Source organism: Vicugna pacos, chromosome 32, assembly GCF_048564905.1.
Source record: "Vicugna pacos chromosome 32, VicPac4, whole genome shotgun sequence".
NCBI lineage: Eukaryota > Metazoa > Chordata > Mammalia > Artiodactyla > Camelidae > Vicugna > Vicugna pacos.
In genome coordinates, this window is record NC_133018.1 from 9,596,285 (window position 1) to 9,622,944 (window position 26,660).

Sequence of the window (26,660 nt, forward strand, 5' to 3'; positions counted from 1 at the left end):
GAGACCCCTGGCCCTAGACCAGGAACCCAGCAGTCTCACTTCCAGACCCACAACATTCAAAAAATTGGTCTTTGTTTTTTTGTACTCGAGTGTTGGGGAATCTCAAGAGTTGATACTTAATGGGGTGAGGTGTCTACTAGAAGGAAGGAAGGGAGGAAGGAAGGAAGGAAGGAAGGAAAGAAAGTAAGAAAAAAAGAAGGAAAAGAAAGAAAGAAGGAAAAGAAAGAAAGAAAGAAAGAGAGGAAGGGAGGGAGGGAGGAAGGGAGGAGGAAAGGGAGGAAGAAGGAGGAAAGAGGAAGGAAGGAGGAAAGAAAGAAAAGGAAGAAAGGAAAGAAAAGAAAGCGAGAGAAAGAAAGAAAACAAACAGAGCCCCACCCTGGCAGTTCCTCTGGCTCACGCTGTGTGCATGTTTCCGTAAGTCCCACTGAGAAAAGCGGGGGTCTGTGAGCAGGTCTCAGGCAGCTAAAGCTTTCAGTGCAGCTTCTCTTTCATTAGAGACTTAAAAATAAATCCTGCAGCCTGAGCCCTTGCCGGGAACAATGAGCTCTCCCTGAGAGTTCAGGGCTGGCAGTGGGGCGCAGGCAGAGAGGACCCACGCCCCTCAATATTATCCATCAATCCGGCGAACCCCCAAGGCCCTCCCTCCATCCCCTCTGCAGCCGAGACACTTAATGAACTCGTCAAACCCTGGTGGGTCCTGAGCATGGGGGGAGGGGAGGGGAGCATGGTGCCGGGGGGGAGGGGGAACTGCTGTGCCTCTATCTGCCCCCACTGGGGCGCACGTCTGCTGCCCCTTTCATACCTCAGACTCCAGGTTTAATGAGCTCTTTGCAGTTCAGAAACACCTCAGTCCCTGCTCCGTAACTTGGGCAAGTTACTTGATCTCTCTGGGACTCAGTTTCCTCATCTATAAAATAAAACCCTCATAGGATTATTGAAAGGACCGATCAGCTCAAGACTGCAGGTTGGACCCACATCTGTTCCATGTGTCTCTCGTCACTGGGGACCAGCAGCCTTCCGGAACATGTCCTTCTCACAGGGGTGGCAGAGACGCACAAGAGTGAACAGCAACTTGGGGTGCACCTTGGGACTTTGGCAGAGACCCATTTTTGCCCTCGATCCACCGGCCATAGCAAGTCAGGTGGCCCAACATTAATTGGGTGGGGCTGCAGGATCCCCCAAAAAGGAACCCTCCAGTGCATCACTGTCAGGCCCTCTTCATGGCACCTCAGCCTGAATACTCCCCTTCCATAGCATTAACCACGGCAGTGATTTTTATATTCATTTGCATCACTCTTTGAAAAACCTGACTCTCAAAAACAGACCCATGGATGTTTTTGCAAACCATTTTATACCCAGCTCCAAGCACAGTGCCTGACACATAGGAGGTGCTTAGTAAATATGTGCGTGAATGAGTGAACGAACGAACGTATGAGGATTCGCGAGGTGGCCCGGGAGGGGGGTTGGTGGACCTCTTGTCTTCCCCGGCTCACTGCCACGTTCCCTGCCCACCCTGGTTGTGGGAAGGGTTTAAAGGTGAGCGAGACCACTGGCGCAGCGGGAGGACCATCTGCATCAAGACACACGAGAGTGGCCAGAAGGAGATCGAGGCCTTCGACGCGGCCATCCTGCTCATCCGAAACCCCTACAAGGCCCTCATGGCGGAGTTCAACCGCAAGTACGGCGGACACATCGGCTTTGCTGGTCATGCCCACTGGAAGGGTGAAGGTACAGCCTGGGAGTTGCGGGCAGGGCTCCGGGGTGCAGGGGGCAGTGCGAGGGGCCCGTGCTGTCTCCTGCTGGGAATCCAGGTCCTGCTTATAGCTGAGGAGGTGTGCGTCGCACATGTCGCCACACCCACCAGCATCACCCGGTGTGAGCCAGGCTGTTGTCACGGCACGGTGGTTAAGGGCAAGGGCTCTGGAGCAAGGCTCCCTGGGTTCACATCCCAGCTCCACCACTTACTGGAAAAGCTCCTTCACCTCCCTGAACTTAAACTGTCCTGTCTATAAAGTGGCGGGAATAAAATCTAAGAACTTAAGAATTTAACCCTTTAAAAACTCTCAGTAAACAGGGTTCGTTATGAAAACCCTCCGTCTGTAATTGACATGGGAAATCAGGTTCAAGATCCCTTTCCTGGGAATCAGGAGACCCGAGTCCAGCCCAAGGTCAGTGGCTGAGCCGCCATGAGGTTACCTATGAGCTCCTAAGGGCTCAGGTATAGAGCTTCATTTCAAGCACTAAACTTCATTAAGATGATCCGAGTTTGATGTTCATCTCTGGTGCTTAGTAGATGACATCTGGAAGAAGGTCTCAGTGCAGAGAGCAGCAGCCCATGGTAGCGGGGAGAGATTTGACATCAGACCCAACTTCTGCCATCTTGAGTATCTTTAACCCCCTCAAAGTCCCACATCAGTTAGCACCCATATCTCCGTTACCGTAATGAGAGTCACATCCCTGAGTGTTTTTAAACCCCCACAATTAACCCTCTTTTATGGATGGGGCAAGCTAAGTTCAGGGAGGTGAAGGCACTTTTCCAGGAAGTGGGGGGGCAGGGGTTCGAACCCAGGGAGTCTTGCTCCTGAGCCCACGCCCTTAACCACTGTAGGACAATGAATTAGACAAAATGCCAGTGCCTACAAATCTCCCAGCTCAGAGCCCCTGACACCCAGTAGGTGCTCTGTAAACGTGAGCTCTCTCTACCTCATCCAACCTGCTGCAGTCAGGTGGCTGCAGCCTCAAGCCCCAGGGGTGTTTCCCACTCCTCCAAACCCTCCCCCTGACTCCCAGCTTCTCCAGCCCCTCTCCAGAGAGAACCAGAGCTCAGCAGGATGACATTAATTCAGCCATCCACCAGCCGCACCCTCAACACCAGTGTCATTGATTAAAACCCTTGAGCCTGCCTGACCAGCTGTGCCCTGGGTTCCCAGTTTGCTCAAGGGCCCTGTCAGTCCCTCACGCTGCATTGCCCCTTCTCTCAGTAAGGGAGTGGCAGCTTGGACAGGTGGTGACGTTTGTTCTTTTGTTCTTGGGGATAAAGAGGCCTCTGAATTATTTATTTGTAGAACAATAAAAAATCAAAGCCATTATTGAAAAGATACATGCACCCCAATATTCATAGCAGCACTATTTACAATAGCCAAGACATAGAAACAACCTAAATGTCCATCAACAGATGAATCAGTAAAGAAATTATGGTATATATATACAATGGACTACTACTCAGCCATAAAAAAGAATGAAATAATGCCATTTGCAGCAACATGGATGGACCCAGAGATGATCATATTAAGTGAAGTAAGTCAAACAGAGAAAGACAAATATCATACAATATCACTTATATGTGGAGTCTAAAATAAAATGATTCAAATGGTATTTACAAATCAAAAACAGACTCATGGACATAGAAAACAAACTATGATATAGCTGAATCACTTTGCTGTACCTGAAAATAACATTGTAAATCAACTATACATCGATAAAAAAAAAATTGTTTTTTAGTGAATGCTATTAAGGGCCAGGCGGCAAAATCTGCAGGTGCAAATGGCAGGATCCTGTTCTGGGAGCAGAAGCTCTGCTTGTTGAACCAGAAAGGACCTGGGAGATCATGGAACCCAGTGGTCCTCAGCCCTGGCAGCTCATCAGAGTCCCAGGAGGAATATGGGAAAATCCCAGTGCCTGGGCTGCACCCCGGACCATTACTGGAGTGAAGTCTGGGCATCAAAACGTTTTTAAGCAGTGTGCAGGCAGGACTGAGAACCACTGATTCATTCTCTGTTTATTACTGGGGAAACTGAGGCCCAAAGAGAGGCAGGGATCTGCCGAGGTCACTCGGGCACATAATGGCAGGACTAGAACCCCGGCTCCACCTCTAGGCATCCTACTACCCCAAGTAACAAGGGAAGGAACTCACTTGGGAAGCACATATGGGACCAGGCGCTTAGCATTCATCGTCTCATTTAAATCTTCTAATTACCTAAGGAGGTGAGAAAGGCTGCCGTAATCACTGGTAGCATGTCGTTTCACAGGTGAGGAAACCATCGCAGGAAGGGAGCAAGTCACGTGGCCAAGGCCCCAGGGGTTGGCTGAGCTGAGATTCCAACCCGGGCAAGAGCTACCAGGCTCTTTCTTACCTTGGGATGTTGCTGATCTTCCGGTGCCTTCAGAGGTTCCCCTCTCCTGGCATCACCCCTTGTTTCAGGTTCAGACAAGTTCCTAATTCCCAGGGGTCAACTTGCCTCTTCTTCCTTATTCAAGACAGCTAGGATGATGGGAGGGGTCAGGAGGCGGCAGGGGATGGGAAAGAGATTTCAGGACATCCATCTCAGGACCCCATCAGGGGTCTGGGGTCTCCTCATTAGGCTGGGGTGGGAGGAGGAGCCTTCTCCTGGGGCCCCTTCCCAGGCCTGAGCCAAGTCTTCACGTGCTCTGCCTGAGCACCTCCCCCAAAGAACCCAATCCCCGGAGACGCCCTCCCAACCCCTTCCTCTCATTTGCCTTGACGTCTGGATCCTAAATGCACTTGAGTTTGAGACCCTTGCTTTAGGGGCCCTGCTCCAGCTGCGTGAGTATTACCTGGGAATTAATTAGAAATGCAGGTTCTCAGGCCCCAGGCCAGGCTTCCTGGGTCAGAATCTGCATTGTAACCCAACATTCTCAAGAAGCTGTGTGTGCCCTTTAAGGCTTGAGAATCTCGGCTTTACGATGCTCTCGGTCTAGATTGTGAGGGTCCCCCCCACCTAAGAGCAGAGGTCATCCCCCAGCTAAGCATGTCCACCCCACCCTGCCTGGGTCCCCCTCCCAGTTACAGCTGGCTCAAGGCTCCTCCTGCAACCCCCCCTTACCCCCCCACCCACCCCACCCCTGGCTTTTGGTTCCATAAAGTTAATTTTACGATCTCCCTGGATTGGATCCAAAGCAAAGTTTTATGTGATATGATTACACAAGGTGAATTGTCCTGGATCTGTTTAATGAAACGGAGACTGTGTTTAATGATTCCTTGGGGAATTAAATACAGTTAAGCTATTAATCAGGTCCCCGTTCCTCCCGTTGCCAAGAAGATGAAGCGGAGAATGGCCAGCCCATGTCCTGCCAGATTCATGTGTGTGACAGTTCTGGTGGAACCAGCCCTCATTACAAGTGGTCCATGGCTTAGTGTACCTTTATTACCCAATTTGAAGGCAGCCATCAATTACTGGGAATCCTGGGCTAATTGAGCATTTTTGGTTTTCATTTTTGTTCTTTCCAATGAAGTCATTTCGGAGCTTCAAAGGAGGCATCTTTGCTCTCGGAGGGGGTTGGGGAGGGGGCAGATACCTGCTGCTGCAAAATGATGGGGCACGTGGGGTGTCTCAGATGTTGGGGACCAACACCAAGCAGAATCCTAACAGTAGCCAACATTTATTGAGCACTTCACGTGTCCCAGGCCCGGTGCCAGGGTCTGTAGTTCTTACTCTATTGTATCTGCATAGCCTGAGGTCTTAGCACGGTTGCCATGGTGCAGATGGGTAAACTGAGACTCAGGGAGATCACCTGACATCCCCAAGGTCACACAGCTCCTATGGAGAAGAGCTGGGTTTTGAACCCTGGCAGTGTGACTCCAAAGTCATCTGTGAACAGACCCTACGTCTTAGACAACATCTGAAAGTGAAGTGAGTGATGCTGGACCAGGATCTGGATGGAGACGTGTTGGAGCTGATCAAATCAAGTGCTCTTAAAGGGTTTGCCGGGAGGGCGGGAGCCAGGCTCAGTATGGGATAGACATAGGTGGGAATCCCACCCTGGGAGCCCACTGTGTGGCCCTGGGCAAGTGGCTTCACGTCTCTGAGCCTCCTTTGTTCCTGTGTGTAAAATGGGGCCAGTCATTTCTACTCTCTGAGATAATGCATGCCGAGTGCCCGGCACAGCCCTGACACACAGTAGGTGCTCGGAACATTCCCATCCCGGGGAGGTTTTGCAATCAACAAAGGTGCCATGTCATCTCCATCCCACCTGCATCCAAGGCCAGGGACACCATCCGGGGGACCCAGACCATCATGCAGACAGACCTTTCCTTTTTCTTGAAGACCACCCTCCAGGAACCTCATGAGATGGTCAGAAGTGGCCAAGCCTGTCAATCCGGATCTGTGTGTTCCTGGGTGACCGAGTGCCACCTGAGCCTCTGCTGTGTTGTCCTGAATCACCAGGGATACTGTGAGGTGACTCAGGAGTGGGGAAATTCTAAGGAAACGTTTTTTAAAAAGTGAAACTGGCTACACACATGCTAGATTTTTTCTAATCACTCAGACACATCTGGTCTTAACCCATTATAACAGTACGGGCCCAATTAGCTAGATACATTGTAAATAATCTATTTTAAGGGTAAAAAATATCTTTGTCATCGGCATAAATATCTCCCAAGCAGCTATGGTGTTCCGGGGGGCACTGGAGGAGCAGGAGCCTCGCCATGGATTCTGATGTGCTCTGCGAAGAGAGAGGAGCCCTTTGTCACAACGCAACTTGGCAGTTGGAAATTTCAATTTAGTTCAACAACCATTTATTGAGCCCCTGCTGGGCGTAAGGCAGTGGGAGGGAGTCGGGGTGAGGCTGCTGGTGCCTGGGAAAGATCAGAGCCTGGAATCAGGCGGGCCTGGTCTAGATGATGCTTCCCAGCTGTGTGACCTTGGGCAAGTCACTTCACCTCTCTGAGCCTCAGTTGCCTCACTAGTGACAAATGAACAGTAGTCTTTTCCTTTCAGGGTAGTCCTTAGGATTCAATGAGATAATGGGTATCCATCACCCAGTGATGGATGAAGATTCAGTTATTAAGAACCATCTGGGCTTCTCAACCCAGCCTGGGAGACTCACTGACCCTCGTTCAGTAAATAAACCCCTTCTGAGGATGCGGGGTGGTGCTGCCCCTGTGAGAAGCAGTGGTATGGCTTCAGGGTTTCAGGGTGCCAGCCCTGTGATCCTCCGGCTGGGGCTCAGAATGGAGGCTGCAAATCCCTTTCTCCGTTCCTAACATCCCCCAGGACCCCCCTCTGCTTCTCCTTTATCAGATTTCAACAGCTCCCTGGCCAGGCTGGCTGTCACTTTGAGGTCTTCTCCAGGGCTCCTTGGTGAATTTCCCACATTCTGTGGTAGCCTGTCTTTCAAGTCAAGAGATCCCAAACACACTCTCCCAGTCTCAGTGACAATCCTGTCACTTTCCCATGGCAAGGTACCAAAGAGCAAAAAGGAACAGTATGTGATACTCCAACAAAACGCCAAGAGAGAAAGCTAGACTAGAAAGATGTAACGTTGACAATGTAAATAACCCAGCTTAAACTATGCCCTCAGCCCACACTCTCTTGGGGGGACAGACAACATGTGTTAGGGGTGCAGAGGGGCTATGAAGCCCAGAGAAGGCACCTGTCTGAGCTTGGGAGTCAGGGAAGACAGTATCTTCACCTGAGAACAGAAAAATCACAATAATAAGAACAGCCAACATTTACTGAGCACCTACTGGGTACAGAGCACCACACTAGAAACTGTATCTACTTTTTCCACTTCTCTGTACAAAGGCCCTATTATTGTCCTGTGAGAAGATACTGTTACTACACAAAATAACTATTCCTACACAGGCTGACTGGGTAGTTAAAAGCCCAGACTTTGAAGCCAGACTCTTTGGTTTTAAACCCGGTTTTGCCACTTATTAGCTGTGTGACCTTCAGCAAGTTACTTAACCTCTCTGTGCCTCAGTTCTCCCTTCTGGTAAATGAAGAAGATGATGATGCCTGCCTCACAGGGCTCTTGTGAGGAATAAGTGAATTAATAGCTATATTAATATATCACATTACATATTAAGATCAATATATATTAAAATATAAAAATAAGAGTAACAAAGATTTATATATAAGTCTGTGCCTGGCATGTAATAAGCACCAGACAAATGTTATTGTTGTCCCCAAAGAGAGGGAAGAGCTAACAACATGCCAGGCGGGAGCAGCAGCCCTGAGGAAGGAGGGAGCAGGTGAGTTTGGCTGTCCGAGGAGTTAACGGGGTGGCTATCGCTGTGAACGACAACTACCGCCCCTGCCAGCGCCCTCTGACCTGCTTCCTCCCTCTGATCCGGCCCTGCCTCCTCTCCCCGCAGAGTGGCCTGAGTTTGTGAGGAACTATGCCCCGTGGTGGGCCACTCACACGCTGGACTGGCTCAAGTTCGGCAAGAAGGTGCTGGTGGTGCACTTCGAGGACCTGAAGCAGGACCTCTTCGTCCAGCTGGGCCGGATGGTCAGCCTGCTGGGCGTGGCCGTCAGGGAGGACCGGCTGCTGTGCGTGGAGAGCCAGAAGGACGGCAACTTCAAGCGCTCGGGGCTCCGGAAGCTGGAGTACGACCCCTACACGGCGGACATGCAGAAGACCATCTCTGCCTACATCAAGATGGTGGACGCGGCCCTCAGAGGGAGGAACCTCACGGGCGTTCCGGATGCCTACTACCCTAGATGATGGGCCAGAGGTGGGGGGTGGCTGGGAGCCCAGGCCAAGCAGGCCCTGGGGACCCCGGACCCCTGGGGACCCCCACCCTTCAGTCCTCTCTGGTTTGGGGACAACCCCCTTGGCTGCTGTTGGCCCTCAATGAGTTTCCTGCGTGACAAAGGAGGTTCAAGGGAAGAGATTGTGCGGGCACTTCCCACCTACTCATATACACCTCCCCCTTGGAGATGGAGCGGGCAACTGGTCCCCAGCCACATGGACCCTTCTCTGTCTCCCGTGTCCCTGCCCCTAACCACTCTGGCTCCACTTGTGGGAGGACGGGCTCATGGCTGTCCTGGAGACGTGGGTGTCCCATCGCAGGTATTGAGGACCCTGGCCCAGGAGCTGACGGGAATGATGTAGAAAAAGTGGCCCCAGACTCTCTTCCCTCCTGGACTGAGTGTTTATAGCTTCCCCTCCTCCCGACCCGGGAAGCACTGGCACCAAGGTTCATCCGGGCCACTTCTGCCTGAAGAAGGACTGCCGGATGTTTCTCTGTGGCCTTAGGCTTCTGACATTCTGGGGGAGCGTGGGGAGGCAATGGTGCTCAGTGTAGGATAACTGGCACCACCACGTGGGGTCACTGGCATTCCCAAGTCCACCCCCAGGTCACACCGCTCCTGAGAAGCAATCTGATTGCCTGTCCAGTCCTGTCTGGAGCTGGCACTCTGCCCTTGTCCACCCCCGCCATGTCCGGGAGGTGACCCACTCCCAGGGCTCCTCAAGCATCAGTACAGATCTCACTGGGATGACCACCTGGCACGTGCAGGACCTGAGAGCCCCGGTAACACACCTCTCCATCGTGGGGTCCAACACATTGATCTGACACTGCCCTTCTGATCCCTACCCATGGGTCCTTTGCTATCCAGCAGAGAGAGCAAGAGTGCTCCAAATCAGGTGGAACCGTGGCCAAAAGACACCCCCCTACCTTCCCAGGCCATCGACCTCCCTTTGATGGTAGTCCAATGGGGCCGGCTTCCCTTGGGGGTCCTTTAAGGAATGGGGTGAACACAATTGTTCCTCATGTCCATACAAACGCTGCTTTTTTGAGGCTGAGACATCAAACCAAAGGATTCCCAAGGACCTGAGTCAGAGATCATTTATCTTTGGAAGCATTGATCCAGGATCCCACGTCTCCCCCCACAACCTTGGGTACCAGTGTTTTCACATCAGGCTCACACCTGCACACCTGCTCCATCCCCCACCTTGTAGATGCAAAAGCCATAGGTCACAGCTCTTTGCTATTCTGTCTGGAGCAGCCCTCCCCCAAGCAGCCACCCCCTGAGGCTTTGGGGTGCAGGTAAATGCTCGTTCCCAAATAGCCAAGAGACTATGGAGAAGGAGAGTGTAAAGAGATCTATTTTTTTAAGAGGAATATGACTAATACATTCCACCCCCTCAGAACCTGGTCATGCAAGGAGAAGGGCCTAGGGATTGGACCCAGGTTCCCTCATCTGTAGGATCTGGGCCTCCCCAGGGCCCAGTCAGGGGGCTCTGAATGTATTTTGTACTGTGTTCCTTTCCCCCAGGCAAATTTCTAGTCTTTCACAAAACAGTAGAGGGCTTGGCCTCCCCTCCCTCTTAGGGGTCAGCTCTCTCTGGGAGACTCTTGGTCCAAGACCTCGGCCAGTTCTTTGCTGGTGTTCACCTCAGGTCACCAGCCTTTGTCTGAAGATTCCTCAGGTCAACACCATCATTAAAAGCAAGTTTTGTTGAAAAGCAGGTTTTGTGGCTAATTCTACCCCGTTGTAGAATGTTGTGTAAGGCAGGGTCACAAATGAGCTATTTTTCTGGTGTGCGTGTGTTTGTATGCGACAGAGAATGTTCTGGGTGCATAATTGCTTTGGGTCAGTGTGACTCCAATTGCCTATGAAGAATTGTGTGTCTTGGTGCAAAAAATCGTCTGCCTTTGTGTTCAGCTGCTCCTCTGTCGTGAGACTGCACCCCCCAAGTTGGCGTGATGACTGCCCCATGTCCAACGTGTCTGTGTGGGTTCCTGTGTGTGGAACTGTGCGTGCGGAGGAGGAAGTGGCCAGTGTGTGCGAACCCCCGCATGAGAAGGCGCCTGACTATTACGGAAGGATGGACGTCTTTGACCTTGGTAATTACGTGTGCGTATGTGTGCACGTGTGTGTGTATGAGGGAGACTCTGGATGTGTGGTGCTATGCACGTGATGTGCAGAAGGGGAGCTGGTGAGGATACCAGGGGAGAGAAGGATGGGAGGCAAAGGAGTTGTCAGGGGCAAGATCCTTCAGGGACCCATCTCCTCCAAGAGATCTTCTTCCCTTCTTCCTCCTCTCTTGCATTGGTTTGTTTTTCTCTCCATTCTGCCCAATCCCTTCTCACTGTTTTTTCTTTATACTGCCTCCTGCTCTCAATTTCCCTCTTTGTGGTCTCTTTTATTTCCTCCAGCTGCTCATTAAACCTCTTTGCTTTCTTGTCTTTCTCCTCTCTCTCTCCCTCTCCACCATCCCTGAATCTCTCTCTCTCATTTCATCATTGTCTCTTGATTTCTGCTTCTCTTTGTGCAGGCATCTCTCTATCTCTGTCTCTTAATCTCTTGTCTCTCTGCCTGTCTCTTGCTCCCCCACTCCCTTCCTCTCCACCCCCATTGTCCTCTCCCCCCTCCTCATCTTCCTGGAGAGTGGGGGCGACTCAGTGGGATCCAGACACACAGTGAGACAAATGCTACCCAAGCCAGTAACCAAGGAAGTGGTTTCCTTAGCAACAGAATCCTCAGGCACGCGCTCCACTGCCCCATCCCTTAGCTGTTACAGTAAGTACCGAGAGGGTGGTTGGCAAAGCCTGGAGACAGGGGAGTCGGTAAAGACACTGCTATAGTGATCCTCTTGAGAGGGGACAGTGATCAGGGACCAGCTCCATGCCTGGCACTTTGGTGACACTCAAAAATATGGGACATAGAGAGGCTGCGGGGTCAGAGACAGGCATACAGAGTGGAGACAGCTGGGGAGGAACCCACAGACTTGGTAACAGACTGGATGTGGGGAGGGGGAGGGGGAAGGAAGGCGAAGAGACATCAAGATTGTGTCTGCGCATCTCCAAAAGGGGTCCTTTGACTGAGATGGAGAACATGGGGCAGAGGAGCAGGGGAGGGAGGGAGAAAATGATAAACTGACATAGCTCCCTGTCCCCAAGAGTTCACCACCTACACTGGGGGAGGAGACGTGGAAGCAGACACAGAACTGTCTCACTCAATGCTCCCTATTAACTGGCGACCAGGAACCCGGGAGTAAAATCACATCCTGGAGGGTGGTGGGAGGCTCCGAGACGGTCAGTGATTTGATTGCATGGCTCGGAAGTTGGAGGCGACACTTGGATTCGAACCTGGAAACGATCCAGAGCCTGTCTGGAAGATGGAAGACAAAAGAGCGTAGAGACAGAGAGAGAGGCAGAGAAAGAGACCGAGAGAGAGAGAGGAAAAACAGAGGAAGAGAGATTTAAATCATGGATTTGGCACTTTTTTCCTACTGAGAAAACAAAAATGTGTTCAATTTTAGAGAAATGAGAAAGGGGGAGGGAGGAAACAAAAGCGCCCTCTAGGATGTTATAAATAACTGTCCCCAAAGAAGATGCCCATCATGATGCAATCACTCCCAGGGAGACGAATTGTGTCCCCCGTCTAGGTTGGTATTTAAATGACTCGGAGCGGGTGATGGGGGCGAAGGGCAGGAAGTTGATCAACACGGAAACCTCGCTTGGCTTTCCCCCAAATGCAGTAAAGCGTGCAGGCGAGGAGAGCTGTAAATCTGGGCGATGATAATATCCGACCCCGCGAAAGCAACATGTTTATTTATCATGTTTGCACGTTTACTATTTCCCCTCAAATTTACAGTCTGCAATCTGCCGGCACGCAGGGGGAGAAACATGGAAATGAGAGCAAACTGGCAGAACGTCAAGGAGGGAAGAAATGATGAAATATTTATCCCCTCCGTCCACACCCTCCCACCCCACCCCTCCACACACACACACACACGCACACACGCACACATGCACGCACACACACCGGCTGCCTTAAATCTACTTTCAAACAAAGGTGGTGATTTACTCGAGAGGACCATACGGCTCTATTTCAGGCCTCTGACAGCTAATTGAAATGAACAGTCATTATAGAATGGAATGTGCCACAACAAAATGATTTCTGTGTCTTCTGGAGTCACTTACTAAACAATGACAGGAAAACGAACTGTCCGCCAGAAGCGAGAGAGGGGGTCGATCTTAGTGGGGGCAAGACTTGTGTGTGTCCTGCTGTCGGGGACGAGAGGGACAGGGAGGCAATTTAGGGGCCAGATTCTCTTCCAAGACCTGAGTTAGGTGCCCAGACCATAATCATGGTCACCTTATCCCAGACCTTCTGAATCAGATTTCCCAAAAGATAGAGCCCAGACGTGGGTGAGAAGGACCTGGTGGGCTCGCCGGGTGGCAAAGCTGTATTTATTTTTGCCTTGTTGATAATTACCAGCCCTAATCTAGGTGCTGCAAGGACAGAATGGTTCAAAGGATCATCGTCCTCATACATACGTACAAGTCTCTTCGTGTATTATGACCTGCGTATCTCTGCACAGTGCCTGACACACAGCAGGTGCAACGGAAATCCTTGTTGATTTTCTGAATAAGTGAACCGAGGAATATTAAAGGATATTCAGAGGGAAAAAAAAAACCCATCAGCCAAAGCAGGCCTGAGTTATTCCCTTCGGTGCCCTGAATTTTCTCTCCAGCAATACTGAATTGTTTTTCCATCCTTCCACTCTCTGTCTGAACCCCCAAAGCCCATCATACTGGCTCTCAAGAGCCCATTGTGAACATCTCTCCTCAAATTCACACTCAGGGACATCACATCGGTAGCTTGAAACTGACCATGGTGAGGATATTTACACCACGGTAACTGGCAACGGCTACAAATCAGGCGAGTGGTTGGGTTTGTTTGTTTTGTTTTGTTTTGTTTTATCTCGAGAGAGAGCCAGATGTTAAGCATTTACCAGCACACCACTGCCCAACGCACACGGGCACACACATGCTATTTCTGGTGTTTCCCATGGCCTTATTCGTACTGTCCCCTCCACCTGGAAAGCCTCCTTCAGACTCAGCTCAGACTCTTCCTCTTCCAGGCACCTCCCCTGACCACAAAGAACAAATTCAGCTCCTCCTCTAATCTCGTCAAGCACAGCTCTGGACGTGGCCAACGTTGTGATCTCTTCAGTAGTCTGGTGCGTGTGACTCCCTCTTACCAGGGCTCGAGGTTTGTTAGGGCAGAAACCATTTACCTCTGGATTTCCACACGCTTCCTGGCCCAGACTAGGTGATGAGCAAGTGTTGACCCAACGGAAGAATGACCACAACAATTACACTTAATACCATCCACCAGCCTCACAACAATCACACACTTTGGGGTGAATGGATCCACCCGCTCAGATAATGGCCAAGAAGGCAGAGGAATGAGAAGCTACTCACAGAGCTGATGGTAGCTAATATTTATTGAGCACTAATTAAATGCAGGGCATTGTGCCAGGTGCTTCACATGTGTAACATCGTCAAATCGTCACCAGAACTCTGGAAGACAGGGATCCTTAGTCTCCCCATTTTACAGTGAGGGAAACCAAGGTTCAGAGAGGTTAAGTAATTTGCCTAATGTCACACAGCTGGGAACTGATGGAACTGGGCTTTGAATTCAGGCAGTCTAGCTTCAGGGTCCATGTACTTAACCACGATGCTGCATCCTAGGGCGAAAACAAGGCCAGAGCCGAGAAGGGAGGGGTGGGTCTGGCAAGGCAACCCAGAGAAGATTACTGCAGCAGGAGGTGGAGAGAAGAAAACAAGTTGTGCAAAGGATTGGCCTTTCTGGGGCTGATGACCCATGGGGTGAAGAGGAGGGAACCATAAGGCCACCACTCGTGAAGCAGGCTGGGAGCTGCTGCTCCAGACAACTTTGGGTTCTTAGCGGCAAGGTTGGTTTATAGGTTCCCATGGCAACGCCCAAGTGATACGCTTACTCCACAGCTCAGTGATTCTCTAGAAAATCTTTCCTCCTCTCTCTCACTACCACTCCTCCCAGGCAATCGTGGCAAGGTGACAGCTCCTTCCCCAGGACACACTGTGCTGAAGAAGACAAAATGGCCCAAGACCCTTTCATAATGATGATGGAGAAAGGAAATTTGAGTGGAGGGCAGAAGAAAAGAGAAAGAGGGGCTTAAAACCTCACAGGTCGCAATCATCAAACTGGGAAGGGACTGATGAAGGAGGATTCTCAAGTCAGTTTAAAAATCTCATGAAAACCATGACTCTCTCCCCAGAAAAATGTGAGCATGTAACATATACACCCAGGCACACAGAATTTTGTGTAGAGTTTCAAGGAGCATTTAGGCTCCTTGGGACCCAAAGTAAGAAATTAAAAATCACCTAATCCACTGGTTTCCAAATTAGGGCATAAGAACCCTCTCTCCAATCAAAACCAAATGTGAAATCCTGGTCTCTAATACAGGGGCTCTCAATCAGGGGGCATTTTGCCCTGGGGATAGTTAGCAATATCTGGAGATACTCTGGGTTTCCACACCTTGGGGAGGGGGAGGAGCTACCTCTGTGAAAGTGCAGACACCTGCCCCAGATCCAGGCTTTCCCGCGAGGGTTCAACCACAGAGTGACTTTTCCAGCAATTCCTCCTTCGTCTCACGTCCATTCATTCCACACCCCCTAATCACGTGTCCCGACCCCTCCAGGTCTCAGTCCCCCTCCCGTAAAAACCAGGGTGACGCCCTAGGGATCCAGCCATCGCTGGGGATGGGACCACGAGGGGCATATGCACGATTTAGAATCACACAAGCCAATCCACCAGGGAGCAAGGCCTGGAGGGGAAAAGAGCCTTCCCCCAAACCGTATTTCATGCCTACTTTCCCTGTTGTCGAAACTATGATTTGGAGAACAGTCACCCACCATGTGCCTTTTCTCTGAGTGTTGATGAGCTAAACAAGGCCACGGGAGGCTGGAGGAGCCTGACCTGGGAAAAGCCACACCCCCTTCCTCTTCTGGGTTGGCTGCCCTGGGAAGCCAGCCATCCACCCTTCTCTTGCCTCCCAGGGCTGTGGAAAGTGTTTAATTAATAAACACACCTTCAAAGCAAGCGAATGTTAAAGAGCAGTGTTTAAGTGCTAATTATTATTATCAAAGGACACTTTCCACCTCATTAAATGCATGGATTCGGTAATCGTCAGCTAATCCCCAAGGAGAAACCAGGGGCGCTTTGGGTGTTAGGATTGCATCTTTCCCCAGCAAATGACCCGCTTCCCAAGCCACAGGATGACCAGCCTACTGATCTCAGAGGCTGGATGAGGCACCTTCAACTTCCTGGGTTCAAGTCCCAGCTCTGCCGTTTCCCAGCTGTGTGGCCTTAGAAAGGTTGGTTCGTGTCTTTGAGCACCAGTTTTCTGAAAATGAGACAGATGTATGGGGAGTGCCTGACCTACTAAACAGATTTTATTATTATTGTTGTCAATACTAGCGCTTTCTCCACCATGTTCTCGGGGTTCTGCTTTCTGATCAGCCTACTGAAGTATTTTTTGCATATAACAAAATTTGCCAATTTCAGCTATACAATTGGATGAATTTTAATAGTCACCATATACAATCATGTCACCACCATCACCATCAGGCTAGGGAACATTACCGGCTCCCCCCCAAATTCTTTGATGCCCTGTGCATTCCATTCCTTCCCTCCACTCCCCGTAGCCCCTGGCAACCACTAGTCTGCTTTCTATAATCATAATTTTCCAGAATGTCATGTAAATGGAATCCGTACAGTGAGTCTTTCTTCTCTCAGCTTACATGACGCTTTTGAGATTTATCCTCTTTGTTGCCTGTGTCAATTGCTCGTTCCTTTTCACTGCTGAATAGTACTCCATTGTATGGACATCTGGTTTTTTTTAACCCATTCATTCACCAATTGATAGTATTTAATTCAACTTCTTTCCAGTTTTTGGTTATTATCAATAAGGCTGCTACAAATGTTCACATGTGGGTCTTTGTGTGGATCTAATGTTTTTATTCTCTTGAGTAGATACCTAGGAATTAAATTGCTATGGATCATGTGGTCAATGGATGTGTAACTTTAATAAAGGAAGCTGTGAAACTTTTCCAAGCAGGCTGCATCATTTTGTATTTCCTCCAGGAGGGTACAAAAGTTCAGATGCTCACATCCTCACCAACCCTTTGTATTGCCAGTCTTTTGACTTTTAGATATTCTAGTGGGTGTGAGTGGTAGGTATCTCGTCGTGGTTTGAGTTTGCATCTCTCCAATGATAATTGATGTTGTACATCTTTTCAGGTACTTACTAGCTCTATATTTTCTTTGGTGAATTGTCTATTCAAATATTCTTCCCTTTTTTTTTAAATGGTTGTTTTCTAATTAATAAATTGTAAGCATTCTTTATATGTTCTAGATACAAGCACTTTACTTCAAGTCTGTGGCTTTCCTTTTCACTTTCCTAATATTGTCTTTTGAAGACTAAGAGTTGTTCATTTTAACAAAAGTCTAACTTACCAGTTTCTCAGGTTTATTTTGTGCTGCTTGTGTCCTCTGTAACACATCTTTGTGTAAATTCCACATGCTCTTATCAGCCCACATGTACAGAGATCTCCTAATTCCCAGCACCCTCCAAGGACACCATTATTTCCTGCAGGCTGCCTCACTCCCTCAAGTCTCTCCTCCTCGGCCTGGCTTTATGCTTTGTGTTTTCCGTCTCTCTGTCCTCCTTCATCCCCGCCATCAAAACACATCTGACCTCTTGTCCAATTTCTTCTCCCAGTTGGTGGGCACCTTGCGAATCTGCAGTTAGAAGTGTAACTGTTCTTGAGTCTCTGTTCCTAGTAACTTAGATCCCTTTTCAAAATGAACTAACTACAGGAGCCAGATTCTTACCCCGAGAGAGCAGTGCTCGTGGGAGCCATTTCTTCCCTCCCCAGTCACTGCAGGAGATTAGTGGGAGCCACTTGGCTCTTCTTCTGATGCTAAATGACACCACACACATGTGGACGTCTCTGAGTGAGTTCTGACTCTGTACTTGGGGATTAGCAGCAGATCAGTAGAAGGTGTAGTGTTGACAAATCGGTTTAAAGCTGGTGGCTTGTTGATTTCACAGCTCTCATCCCCACGTGGTGCTTCTGTGTCTTCAGAACGAATTCCACAATCTGAGCGTTGTTTCTAATACGTGGAACGTGTTGGAAGCACTTGATCACATTGTCTTCATTGTTGACCAACCTTTGGTTTCCAAGACTATTTTATTTCCTTTTTTTTAACATTTTTTATTGAATTATAGTCATTTTACAATGTTGCATCAAATTCCAGTGTAGAGCACAATTTTTCAGTTATACGTGAACATACATACATTCATTGTTGCATTTTCTTTTCGCTGTGAGCTACCACAAGACCTTGTATATATTTCCCTGTGCTATACAGTATATCAAGACTATTTTAGATTCATGTTTCCTTTCATGATTTCAGACATGCTCAGAAGAGGTGCTTCTAGTTTCATTTTGTCCATGAGGAAAGGGAGGACCCGTGTGCTTAAATAACGTGCCCAAAGTCAGACAGCCAGGTCTTGGAAATGTACCACTGATCTTTGCACCTCCTCCTGATAATGATGACCCCGAGAGCCAAAATTTGTGGTGCACTTACGTTGTGCAGGCTCTGTTTTAAGTGTTTTATGCACATTGTTGTTTGTATTGGTTAGCTAATGCCTTGGTAATGCTTCGCAGCAAACAGCCCCAAAACTCAGTGATTCAAAACAGCAATCATTTATTCTCATGAGTCTAGATGTGGGCTGGGACAGATAGGTCTGGACAGCACCCCAGCCTCTTGACTGAAGGCCGAGTTCAAATTTGCTCTACATATGTTTATTCCAGTTGATCCCAAGCTGAAGAGGCAGCAACAACCTGGGTAAAAATTTGCTTGTGGAAATGACAGTTGGGGCGGGGGGCTAGTCCAAGCCCCCAGCTTTGCTTTAACAGGAACAATGCTAGTTTTCTGTTCACATATTTAAGTTTGTGCAGGGAGTTACATGACAAAACAGTCCCCTGCCCTGTCAGCTGGGGATGCTTTGGACAATAAGAATGAACATACCTGACTCACTGAGGAGTGCACTCCCACAAGTGCAGGGACTGTGACCCCTCCCCCGGCTCCTGCTGTCAGTGGCCGCCGTGTTGCCAATTTCTGAACCTGTTCAGAAGCAGGCAACTTACCAGCATGTAATTTTCACACTAACCCTGCAGTTTAGAAACCACCATTATCCCCTTTCACAGCTGAGCAAACTGAGGCTTAGCAGATTAAATGAACCACTCAAGGGGAGCGTGGAAGAGGCATGGCCAGGACTTGAGCTTCGGTGGGTCTGAGACCAAAGCTGGAAGGTTGAACCACTTGTCACGTGGTGCATAGCAGCAGGTGGGGAAGGAAGGTTCGGGGTCGGGGGGGGGAGGGGAGAGACGCTGCCATCTCGTACAAGAAGTAAGACATGGACATAAACACACCAGAACGCAGCTTATTAGAAAGAAACCAGCACCTTGTGCAGAGTGCTTTGGAGGGCTACGGTAGCAGAAAATTTGAAACCTCTAAGAGCCCTTTTTCCTCCAGCTCCTCTGCGGTTGGCAGTCCCCAAGCCAAGCCTCCCCTTAATCCAATTAAAACGGACTTGTTTATGCTTATCAGCCCTTTATTTGGTTTGTTAAAAATGTGCAAATTACCCAGAGGCCTCTTGGTCCCCTGCACCAAAAGGCATCGATAAAACTATTAAGTTAAATCCAATTAAACGCAGCTGCTGGAACTTGAGTGTGGTAGCGCAGAACAGGAGGGAGGGAGGGAAGGGAAGGATTTTGCTGGGGAGAGAAGACATCTTCTGGCCTCATCTCTTAGCCTGTGCATCTTAAACATTCCCTGAGTGTCAGTAGGAAAAGGCAAAAACAGTCACTGTTTACTGCATGCCGGACGGTGGACTTGTACATAGTGATCATTTAATTATCTCAGGAACTCTGAAAGGTGGACACAATGGACCCATTCTGCAGAGGAAGGAACTGAGGCTCAGAGAGATGAAGTGATTTGTCCTGAATGTCACACACGACAGGGAAGTGACAGAGGCAGGATTTGAGTCCTGATCTCTCTAAACCCTCTGCCCGAAATCTAGGAACGTCAGAGTTGAAAGGGTCCTTAGAGGTTGTTTGGCCAAGAGCAGGTCTCCAGAAACACACAAACTTGGGTTTCCACGTCCTTAAAATGTGGATAATGATGCCAGCCTCCCAGGGTTTGGGGAGGAGTCAATGAAATGATATGTGTCTTAAGTACCTGGGACACAGTAGGTCCTTGTTATATACTAACTTCTGATAACCACACTCTTGTTAAAACCCATCTCCTTCTCCTTCCCCTTCCCTATTTTTTCAGAAAGGAAGGCTGAGTCCCAGAAAGGGAACACGACTGCCTCAAAGTTACACAGAGATCCCAGTAACAGAGGGAGGACTCAAACACGAATCTCTTGCCTTCTGATTTAGCACCTCACTTTAGAACCTGCACTGCCTCTCCATTTTGCAGATGAAAAAAAAAAAACTGAGGCACAAAATGCAGAAGGCACAAAATGCAGAAGGTTAGGACCATTGAGTTCAGTGCTGAGCACAGCAGCCCGGTAGCCATCATGTCCTGGACTCTGGGCTCAGCTGTGTGGGTTGGGCATATGCCTCGACCTCTCTGAGCACCTGCTCCCTCCTCATTAAAAGTGGGGCTCATCACCCCATTGAACATTTAGGGTGCAGTGAGGTCAGGCAGATGGGAGCCCCTTGTAGGTCAGAATGACTGCCTGCAGACAGCACCGCACACAGTGCATTTGGGGAGTGACTCAAGCATCTGTTCTTGTAGTCTCCAAAGATCCAGGATAAGTTTTGAATTTTCCTAGCAACCCTCCATCCCAGGGGACAAAGAGAGCTCAGGAGGAAAGAGCAGACACCCAGGGTTCCAGGCAACGCTAATCCTATCACAGATGCGTTACAAACCTTAGGGGATCTCACAAAGCACCATCCTCCCCAAGGAGCTTTTCCAGCCCTGTCGCTGGCTGATGCCCAGGTCTCAGAAATCTGGGAAGAAACTCCACCTAAGTGAGCAGAAAAATCACATGCGACCAAGCACAGGAGCCTGATGGCAGCAACGCCAAACCCTCCTGGGCTGCACTGATGCGCTGTGCGTAGCGCAATGATAAACAGCTTGAAGTCAGACAAAGAGGGGGTTCAGCTCCCGTCACCGTATTATCTCCCCAGCCCAGTCGCCTTGGACAGGAGTCGTCACCTCTCTGAGCATCCATTCCTCATATGGGAACTGTAGCAAAATTGCCCATAATTGTTCAAGGCTGTTAATAATGATCCAAATAGTGATCATTGTGACTTTTTCATTCCACTCCTTAAGACCCAAACCCTGTTGGGAGCAGCAGGAAGAGTCAGGACGTAACAGTAACAGGTGGCTCTTCTGGAAACTCGGAGGGAGCTTTTATTGTGAGTGTTTCGAATGCAAGATTTTTTGTCCAATTGGCCCCAACAGCCTGTGTGCCTGGGAGGAGAGCAGGACCTGTCATATACGAGGAAGAGTGATGTGATAGTCTGCGCTGACTCGCAAAATGGGATTTGCAGCAAGGCTACGCACTAAAGGCGGGCAATTGTCTTGAGGCAGGATTTTCCAACTTCCTTTATTTTCTTAACACACAAAGGAAGCCCAGCTCCTGGATTCTGCCAAGGCGAGGGGCAGACCCCTCCTCCTGCTACAACTCTGAGGCTTCCCACCAGGTGATCGGCGAATACAACATAGGGAGAGGGAAAATGAGGCGGGAAGCCCCATAATAAGACCGGCAGGGCCACTACTCTCGTGTGGGCACCATCCGGTTCCCTGGCCCAGAGGCGCTATCTCACTTTTTGCCTCTGAAACGGCTTACTTGCCCCTAAAATTCTATTGGTTCCCTGAGCTCACTTCTGATTGGTTATTTCCTTCACTCCTGATTGGTTATTACTCTCACTTCTGATTGGCCTACTTCCCTAATTTCTGATTGGTCCATGTGTAGTACTTCATTTGCATGGAGCTCACTCCTGATTGGTTATTTCTCTCACTCCTGATTGGCCTATTTCTACAAAGCTTGTTCCTGGTTGGTCAACTTCTGTTATATTTTATTTGCATATGATGTTGCAAAGTGTAAAACTGGCAGCCTATAAAGGCCTGTGTAGACCTACAGACAACGTTCAGAACTTGGAGTGTTAACTCTTCTGGGCCCGCTGGTGTTAACAAACCTGAGTTCTCCAACTCTCTGAGTGCTGCTTGGTCTCTCGCCCGAATCCAGGTTGCTGTCACAACTGAGCCGTAACACGGAGCTGTAACACATTTTTCCGCAACAAAAGAAAAGCTGCTGCTTTTCCAAAACCAGGAGTCGTAGGATGAGAAGGAGAGAGGGATTCAGGAGAGAGGGCTGGCCAGGTGTTTGCTTGGTGTCCCCCCTTGCAGCTGTGCTCTGGGTTCACAGAGGACGAGGGTGTTTCTCTAGATCACAGCCCCACCTGGCTGGCGTTCTCAGCACCCTCAGTTCTCACGTGGTGGGGAGGTGGGGTGAAAGCCAGCAAAGCAGCCGTGGGATAGGACCAGGTGACCTTCACACAAGCTGGGATGCCTCATCTCAGTCCAAGCCGGGAGGAGGGCACGGTAGGGGGCCCTGGGGTTTATATTCGGGGCAGCCAAGGGGAAACGAATCAGCCAAGCCCAGGGCGAGACCCTCTTTCCACAGTTTTCTGCTCAAACACGCAGGACCAGGGAAGAATGGAGCCATTTCTCCGCATCCTCGGGAGCTCCAGTCTCCTCCACGCTCCCGTGAGACCATCAGACCAAGCCCCGCCCTCCACGTGGCCAAAACCACGCCGGGAGAAAAGCAAGGGAGGTTGTATCTATTTATCGGGGAAGATCCCTACCTCTGGAACCTGTATAACTATCATTTGGACCAAAATGTTAAAACAGGGTTAGATTTGTTTGCTAGGGCTGCTGTAACGAAGTACCACCAACTGAGTGGCTTAAACCACAGAAACATCATCTTCCGCATCTTCTGGAGGCTGGACGGCCAAGATCAAGGTGTCTGCAGGGAAGGGTCCTCCCCACTCCTCTCTCCTTGGCTTGCACGTGGCTGTTTACCTGCTGGGTCTCTTTATGGTGTCTTCTCTCTACATGTGTCTATGTTCAAATTCCCCCTTTTTTATAAGGACACTATTGGATTAGGACTCACCCTAATGACCTAATTTTAACTTGCTCACCTCTGGAAAAACTTTGTCCCCAAAGCAGGTCATGTGCTGAGGCACTGGGGGTCAGGAGTTCAACACGTGAGCTTGGAGTACACAACCCATAATGTGGGTGAAGCTTGATTTGGGGCTGTTGTTTTGTTTTGTTTTTTTGGATGTTTAGAAGGAAAACCGGATCGGCTCCAGACAAAGAAATTACATTTTCTTCGCACACCCAAATTGCAGCAAGCATTCACTGTGCAACCCCAATACATAATTTAGGCAGATTTATGCAGCCTCCTGAAACAATGGCCTGGATTAGGCACAGCCCCCAGAGATAACAAAACAAGTGCAGGCTTGTAACTCCAGTAAAAGGGGAAAAAAAAATGGAATCAAACATTATAACAGCAAAAGCCGGCAACTTGTAATATTTTCCAGATGCTGCGATAAGCTCTTGACATGATTGTTTTATTGACTCCTCATGCCACCCTGCAAGGCATCTCTACTACGCTCTCAATCTTATGGAGGGAGAAACCGAGGCTCAGAGAGGAAATCATTTACCCAATCAAGTTGGCCGGGTTTCAGTGCCTGTGCGTGTGATCACCACCCCGCACACCCTCCCCTCTTTCCTGAGCTGGCTGACCTCTTCTTAAAACCTCCAAAGAGCACTTCCTTTTTTGGGAAGGGGGGGGGAGGGTGGTGAAGCAGGCACCCAGAGGCCGAGCTGGTGTGCAGAAAGCTCAGATTTGTCAGATCTGTAGGTTCAGGGGTTTTTTCCTTTTCTTTTTTTTTTTTTTTAATTTAGTGGAGGTGCTGGGGATTGAACCCAGGACCTCGTGCATGCTAAGCACATGCTCTACCACTGAGCCGTACCCTCCCCCCGGATCTGCAGGTTTCCCAGGGCTTGGGGGTCAAACTTTAGAAGCTCAGCTCTACCCAGCTTCTCCCAAGAGAACCCATCAGGGAGTCCCAAGAACAGTAACAGCAACTCTTCTAAAAAGGAAACAGCCTAAATGTCCATCAGATAAACTGTGGTACTTCTACTGGGTCTGCAAGGCAATCAGTTGAGCAATTAATGCTCTACAGAGGAACTCTGGTTGACATGGATCGATGTGTCTGAACCAAAATGTGAGAAAGAGACTGAGCTGTTGAAGGGAATAGACAATCACATGGAAGAGCTGGGCGTGGGGACACCTGGGCTCTTGCCCTGGCTCCCCCGCAACGGATTGTGGGGCTCATTTCCCATCAGGGATCCAGGGATCCTGACTATAAGGGTCTTGTCAGCTGTGACGTGGGAAGACTGAGCAAGCTGTTTCTGTAGAACTGTCTGTATCCTTGAAGATGCTGTGGCCAGGGGACCAGGATGAAGTTTACAAGCAGGTGATGTGCCTAGGAAATCCAGGAACCAGAAAGGGGCAATGTTTCCGATTCCAGCAAGCTGCGAAACCATTGCCCCTCTGGTGAGCCTGATACGGGAGCAGGGAACCCTCACCCAGCCCCAATTTCTTGTTCCCTAAACCTCTCTTGGTTCTTGCAATTCTGCCTTTAGCATGCCGTTCGTTTGGGCTAAGCCATGCCATCCTCCCCTGCTGCTCTTTCAAAGGAAGGAAGGAATATTGGATTGGATCCTGGCTGGCATCCTGGCTCCCAGAATTAATCTCAGTTCAGCAGAGCAGCTCCCAGCCAAGATGTGAGTCTTCTCTAACTCCTGAGAAGTTCAAGGCTTTATAAAAGAAAGCCTTTCTCTCCCTCCTATACTGATGTCTTTGTAACAGCGTGTGCCTGTTTCTTCATTCATTCAACAAAATATTGTGAGCACCTTTTCTGCTCTGGGTTCCAGGGATACAGAGATGGGCAAGGCGGACAGTCTCTGCCCTGATGGAGCTCACCGTCCAGCAGGGGGACTTAAGGCAGCTAAACCCAGGAATGTATAGAATTATTCCAGATGGCAATAAGTACTAGAATGGGTGTCTGTGTGGTTCTGGGAAACTGGACCTCTTTGAGTTGCAACTTCTTCATCTCTGAAGTTAAGGAGCTCTCACCCTTCAAGCTTCTAATGAGGAAAAAAAATGGGATGATGGATGTGAAATTGCCCGAAATGCCATCAAGAGTCAGTCCTTCCCAGTAAAGCACTGGAAACCGGGCATCATAAACTGCCTGCCATGAACCCGGGGCTCACAGCCACCAGCCACCAGCCACCAGCCAAGGCTGAGAGCAGCCCCTCCCACCTCCCTGTGTGTGCCCCTGCTCTGCAGCACCAACACCTGGGAATTGACTCATTCAATTCGATTATCCAGATGTTTGCTCTGTAGGTGTCAAACGCCTGTATAATGGAAGCCAGGGAAAAGATCATCCTGGGTCTGCCCCTCCCAGAGCTGGGCATCTGGAGTCCAGGGACACTTGGGCATCAGGGAATAATTATCCGGCTGCACTCACTGTAGCATCACCCAGTGCGCAGCACAGACCTGGAGTCCAGTGGATTGCTCCATCCACGATTCCTAAGTGGAAGGATAAACACAGGAAGTTTGCGGTCATGGCTGTACCAGCCAAATCCTTAACAGAGTCCTGGTCCGGAAAAGAACTACAGAACAATAGGAGGAGGGGGAGGAGGAGGAGAGGGAGGGAGGCATCTGGTTCCTTTGTTTTTCAGGCTGCAATTAATCAGGCAAAGGCCAAAGAAAAAAAGCCAAGGGAGGGAGAAGTACTGAAAATAAGCCTCCTTCATTCGTGACTGCTCCTGATAGAACAAGGGAAAGAACCGTAGCTTCTCCACTTCCGAGCCAGGTGACCTGGGGTCTCAGTTTCCATGTCTGTGAAATGGGGGATTTCCCAAGTTCCATTAATATGGAAAAAATGTGAAATGTGAAATAAAGCCTTTGGAAATGGTGTATGGTAAGAATGATTGTCGTGCAACTGGATGACAATGACGGTGACAGTGATGATTAAAAATAATGTCAGCATATGGCTCTTTCTTCACCCATTTAACAAAATAGTGGGAGCACCTTTTCTGTGCTAAGCACTGCTCCGGGTGCTAGGGGTACAGAGGTGGGCAAGATAGACACTGTCCCTGATCTGATGGAGCTCACCATCCAGCAGGGGGACAGCCAAGGCACAGAAGGCAGCCAAACACAGAAACAAATAAAACTGGCAGGAAAGGTCCCTATGAAAATGAAACAAGGGATCGAATAGACGGCAAATGGGGACGGGGGCTACTTTAGTTGGTGGGAGGGGTCAGGAAGGGAGTCTCTGAGGAGGTGACGTCAGATCTGAGACCCGGAGGAGGGGGCGTGGTCCCGGAACAGCGGATCAGCAAACGCAGAGGTGGGAACGGTCTTGTATGCATTCGCCTTTTTGCTGTGGTTGATCCCGTTTGCTTTCTTTCGAGGGGAGGTAGAAAGGAGTGCCTGGCTGGGGCGCAGCGTCAGATAAAGATGGAGCAGGAGATGTCAGTCCTCTAGGGTTCTGTAAGCCATGGCAAAAGGTTTGGATTCTTGTGCTTACTCTGTGTTGGAAACTTACTCTGGCTGCTTCACAGAGAGGGGTTGTCAGAGGGCAAGGCTGGAAGTGGGGAGACCAGGGAGGAGGCGGAAACACGTCCAGATGAAAGAGGGCGGTGCAGGTGAGCCCAGCACCTGCTGAATGCTTACACGCCCCATCTCATTTAACCCCCATTGCAACTCCGTGAGCTGCAAATTCTTATTCCGCCTATTTTACAGATGAGAAAACTGAGGCTTCAGAGCTATGAGGCTGCTTGAGATCATAGAGTTTTAAGCCTAGCTCCAACCCTAGCTGACACAAATGGCAGAGCTGGGATTCCAGTCCAGGCAGTCCGACTCCTGAGCCCGTGGGATGTTGTGTCATAATCATCAAAAGGCTTTTGAGT

At 49.6% G+C, this 26,660-nt stretch overlaps 1 protein-coding gene across 1 annotated transcript in view; it reads left to right on the forward strand.

Moving 5' to 3' along the window:
- The window catches only part of WSCD2 (WSC domain containing 2), an 84,180-nt gene extending 75,316 nt beyond the window's left edge, over positions 1–8,864 (forward strand). The window contains exons 8-9 of the mRNA XM_006204744.4: positions 1,528–1,728; positions 8,117–8,864. Coding sequence (XP_006204806.2) covers positions 1,528–1,728; positions 8,117–8,469 — 554 coding nt within the window. The 3' untranslated portion in view covers positions 8,470–8,864. The remainder of the gene's footprint in view (positions 1–1,527; positions 1,729–8,116) is intronic.
- Positions 8,865–26,660: the final 17,796 nt, after the last annotated feature.